A 4,711-nucleotide genomic window follows, 5' to 3' on the forward strand; every position below is an offset into this window, starting at 1 on the left:
AAAATGAATCCCTTTTCTGTTGTACTTTATAGGTTGTCTTGATATTTGAGCTGTAAATCATGATGCTAAACTAAGCAAGTATATGTTAACTAAATCCAATATCTATAGTGACTTATTACAATAACATACTGTGACAGTACATTTCACCTTTGTGTGTGTGTGTTTTTTTTTTTTTCAGGTATACCTGGAGATTTTCTTCATTGTATGTTATTTCTGCAGCTGAATAAAATCTCAATTGGTTTTGTCCAAAGTTGAATCTTTCTCATCTGTGCAGTTCAGGATACATCAAATAGTATTCAGTTCATTGGAACAAATTTATTCTTAAATCCACACAGAAGTCTTTACATTTTTCACAATAGTTGCAGCTTTATCCGTGGCTGATCTCGGCCTCGCCCCTTGTTTTTCCTGGACTGTATTGGCTCGGTTTTGCTCTGCCATCGTGCCCCCAGAAACAGGACTGCTGGTTCTCGAGGTTTCTTGGTTGGTTTTGGTTTGATACGTTTGAAAGGCCAAATCGAGCTGCTCCTGTGCAACCCGCAGGTGCCGATGCAGGCTGGCGAGGTCGGACGGGATGTTTTCATCTGGGCTGGTGCACTGCTGCTCCTGGGCCACGTTGGCCATGTTTTGCTCATGGGTGATGAGGCTGTTAGGGATCCGACTAGGTTCGTCTGTTTTCACCACAAGATTGTACCCAGGTGGCGAGGCTGTGAGGTTGCGAGAAAATGGATAGCCGTAAGACATAGAGCGTCGACCATGGTTCTTTTTTGCATGAAGAGTGTCCCGAAACGTGCCAATTCCCAAGTGAAGCATCTCACACACATTTAGCACAAGACAAAGACAGCTCACTACATACATAATTAGAAGGAAGATAGTCTTCTCTGTGGGTCTGGAGATGAAACAGTCCACTCTGTGTGGACAGGGTACCCTGTTGCACACGTATGAGGGATTAACTCGAAAACCATAGAGGAGGTATTGTCCAGCAAGGAAAGCAATTTCAAATATCGCTCGTGACATAAGCTGGAGAACATAAATTCTCATCAGGCCTTGTTGCATAATTTTTCTGCGGCCTTCATGTTTTGGTAGATCTTTATTAACGCTGTTCGCTGGCTCAGGTTTGGCCTCCTGCGCCTCCCGCGTTTCCTCATAGATCATGGGCTCAGCATCGTCATCTTCCTCCCCCTCCAAGCCACCCTCCAGATGGCGGCTTTCTCTCCATCTTGTGTGTGGATGCGGCTTTCTGCGGAGTCTTAGGTGCTTCCTGCTTTCCTCCTCTGAACTGCGAGCTATCTTGTGGATGGCATAACCCATGTACATGATGGAGGGAGTGGAGATCATGATGATCTGGAAGACCCAGAAGCGAACATGCGAGAGGGGAGCGAAGGCGTCGTAGCACACGTTGTCACAGCCCGGCTGCTTGGTGTTGCAGGTGAACTTGGTCTGCTCATCTGAGTAGATGGACTCGCCCCCGACTGCTGTGAGCACGATCCGAAAGATGATGAGCACCGTCAGCCACACTTTCCCCACAAAGGTGGAGTGGTTGTGGATCTCCTCCAGAAGACGTGTGAGAAAGCTCCAGCTCATGTTGGACTCTTTAGGATTTTCAACTAGAATCTGTAAAAATAGATCAATTATACATATTTAATCTCTGTAGGGATCTGGGCAAAAATAATTTAAGACTTTTACATATTTGGTAGTTTAATGCCAGGAATCATTGCAAAATGTATTTGTTTCATGGAGGTACCATTCCAATTGTGTGTTCAAACTATTCTAGATACTTTTATTAATTAGTTATTTCTCTGTAACAATACAAAACAAGGATGAAAGCTCCCCAGAATCCAGGGCATCACTAAATGTCCCCACACCCACTCTAAACAATCAAATATCCAATTCGCCATCAAAGAAGCAAACATTCACATCTGAGAAGCACATCTGGTTATTTATGTCATGATTGCTAGTTTATTTCAGTCCACCAGGAAACCATTTTAGGTTCTTCAAGCTCTAATGTGGTGCAGACCTTTAGGAAATCTGCCATCCTTTTTCAAAATAGTGTAATCAACCAGTCCGTGTTTCATGGAAATTATTAACTTTAAAAAAAAGGGATAATGTGGATGAGAATGCATTTTTCTCATTTGTTGCTTTCTAAAACATCCCAAACATTCAGCATATTTGAATTTCACTGTAACAGGCTTGACTGGAATACAAGAGAGCTCTGTTTTCTCTGGTTACACTGTGACATAAAAGAAAATGACACAAAATAAGGAAGAGAAGATTAGAGGGCAAAGCGAACGCAGCTCATAGGGCAACACCCAACAGTCGTTGACATTGTTAAAATTAAGAACACCAGGCAATACAGAAGAACGAAAGACTGAAAAGTAGCAGATCTTCAAAATTCTCATTTGTGCTGCTTCAGCCAGTGGGCCACTTCAGAGACATTCTCTGCTTCAACACAAGCCAGCAGTCATGAACAAGAAAAAAAAAAAAAAATGATGACATAAGATCTCAGGGTCATACTCTGCTCACAGCAGCGTCACTACAGATCCTGTGAAGCAATCGACGCCGCAGTGAGAAGACAGCTTAGCACTTTCATTCACTGTCCAGAGCTGCAGAGTTCAAGTTGATCTCATAACCGTGATACTGTACTCCTCGGCGTGCGATGTGTCATCCCCTCTGAGCGAACAGGAGAGGCTTGTTGCTCCGCCACAAGGCCTCCCCTCCAGATCCAGTCCTGCAGAAGCCGGGGAGAGGTACGGATGCTCAGAGGCAGATGGCACTAACGGTGCCAGGATGTCAAAGCAGAAGGAAAGACACAGGGTCAATTCTCTGCTGACTTAAATTTGATTTAAATGGTTTTGGATCACAGCATTTACCCAAGTTGTACAAAGACAACTCAGGTTTTTGCTGTTTCACAACCTTTCGGGTCAATTTACAGAAGAGCTGTTATGACTAGAGTCTCATCAAAGCAAAAGCTAGATCTGTGTAACTCATGACATTCAGTAAAAAATGTTTTAATAAAGGTAAACATGCATGTGTGAACAGACTGAGTGGTAAAATCAATTCACACAAATGGTCTAAGAACACAATAATGTCAACTTTACCTGAAATAAATATGAAAAAAAATGATGAAAACATTAGAACATTTTAGAACATGTTTGAAATGTTAATGATATAAGTACAATATTAAAGTAAATCTATTGGGAATAAAAATGTAGTTGAATTTTTTTTTTTCACAACATTGCATTATAGCAAAAGCCTGGTGCATTATAAATTAAGGTACCATTTTACAACAAGGCTCCCCTCATATATGGCTCATAAATATAGATATGTTATTAATTCATCTTTAAACACTTTAAAAAATCATTAATAACTGCATTAAATAAGGGTGACAGAGATATCAAACTGACCAGTCTCTTGCCAAATGGTGATCCAAATCTGTTCAATTATATTTTTCATCCAGAGTTATTATATTAAACATTTCAGACTAAGTTACTACCTTGTAAGCACAATAGGCATTTGTAAACCTATTTCTTTAGCATATAATATTGTACTTTATCACTGCATTATAAGTATCTACAACTAATAAAATACCCTAAAATAATTAGTTTTAAAACTGGTTATTGTGCTTACAAGGTAGTAACTTAGTCTGAAATGTTTAATATAACAATTCTAAATAAAAAAAATATAGATGAATAGATTTGGCTCACTATTTGGCAAGAAACTGGTCAGTTTTGTCTCTGTCGCCTTTAATTAATGCATAATAAACAATTATTAATGACTTATAAAGTGTTTACAGTATAATTAATAACATATCTATAAACTATTCATTAGCCATCTATAAGGGGAGCCTTATAGTGATACCTAAATAAATTTTCATTCTCTGGACAAAGTTTTACGGAAAAAACATTTTTTAAAGCATTGATAACACCATTAATGGACCTGGCAAATTTTAGGAATTAATATATATATGTAAAATATGAGTCTACCTTGTGGGTAGAATGTATTCTCCATTGAGTTTAGAAGTATAATAAAAATGAGTTCAGTAAATACTGTGCAAAGAAACTTTTACTATAACAGGACATAAAAACTACAGTTTCCATTCTGTTTTCTTTATTTTTTTTTGCTCAACATTTTAAAACAATAAATGCAATTTATTGAAGAATACGCTTAGCAGCTTCATTAAAAACATGTCTTCTGACAAAAATAATTCTAATGTAAAAAAAAAAAATAGTTTGAATTATTCATTACATTTAGGAGAATTATCCAAAGAACTCACCTGGAAAAGATGAACATGTATTTCCCATTCTCAAGTTCTCCTTTGCCCTCCCTTTCCATTTCCTGCACATTCTGATCCATGGAAAGCCACCTCTCGTCTAATCCACTGGCATCCTCAATCCTTTTGAAAAACTTCCACATCAACACAAACTAAAGTAGCAACTGAACTTATCAAGGCAGAATTTCGTTCTAAATCCTGTTTTCTCGCACTGCAAAGACGTGAAGTCTCATCGCAGTGGATGCCTCACATACTGGCTCGCGTCTGGTTCCTATTACGCCAGCCTTCTGCCCAAGAAGGAAGTATTAAAAACAGAGAGAGAGACAGAAAAAAAAAAGTTGTCTTCTGGCAAGTGACCGTCATCCATGGGTTCAGACCTGAGGATATTGTGCTGCAGATTGAGATGAACACCCATCTGAGAGAGCGTGCTAATCGCAACATAGT

The 4,711-nt window shown here is 39.1% G+C and overlaps 1 protein-coding gene across 1 annotated transcript; it reads right to left on the minus strand.

Annotated features, from left to right (window-relative positions):
- Positions 1-321: 321 nt before the first annotated feature.
- Positions 322-4,292, minus strand: gjc2 (gap junction protein gamma 2). Its single transcript, XM_037681771.1, has 2 exons — positions 4,271-4,292; positions 322-1,611 (listed from the first exon to the last, which is right to left on the minus strand). The coding sequence occupies exon 2, from the start codon at positions 1,579-1,581 to the stop codon at positions 322-324; it is 1,260 nt and encodes a 419-aa protein (XP_037537699.1). The 5' UTR covers positions 1,582-1,611; positions 4,271-4,292.
- Positions 4,293-4,711: the final 419 nt, after the last annotated feature.

The sequence above is a fragment of the Nematolebias whitei genome, chromosome 9, assembly GCF_014905685.2.
Source record: "Nematolebias whitei isolate Nwh7 chromosome 9, NemWhi1, whole genome shotgun sequence".
NCBI classification, from domain to species: domain Eukaryota; kingdom Metazoa; phylum Chordata; class Actinopteri; order Cyprinodontiformes; family Rivulidae; genus Nematolebias; species Nematolebias whitei.

What these genes read in the sequence shown, in the direction of transcription:
- gjc2 (XM_037681771.1), bottom strand. Translation starts at nt 1,581, where the DNA reads ATGAGCTGGAGCTTTCTCACACGTCTTCTGGAGGAGATCCACAACCAC.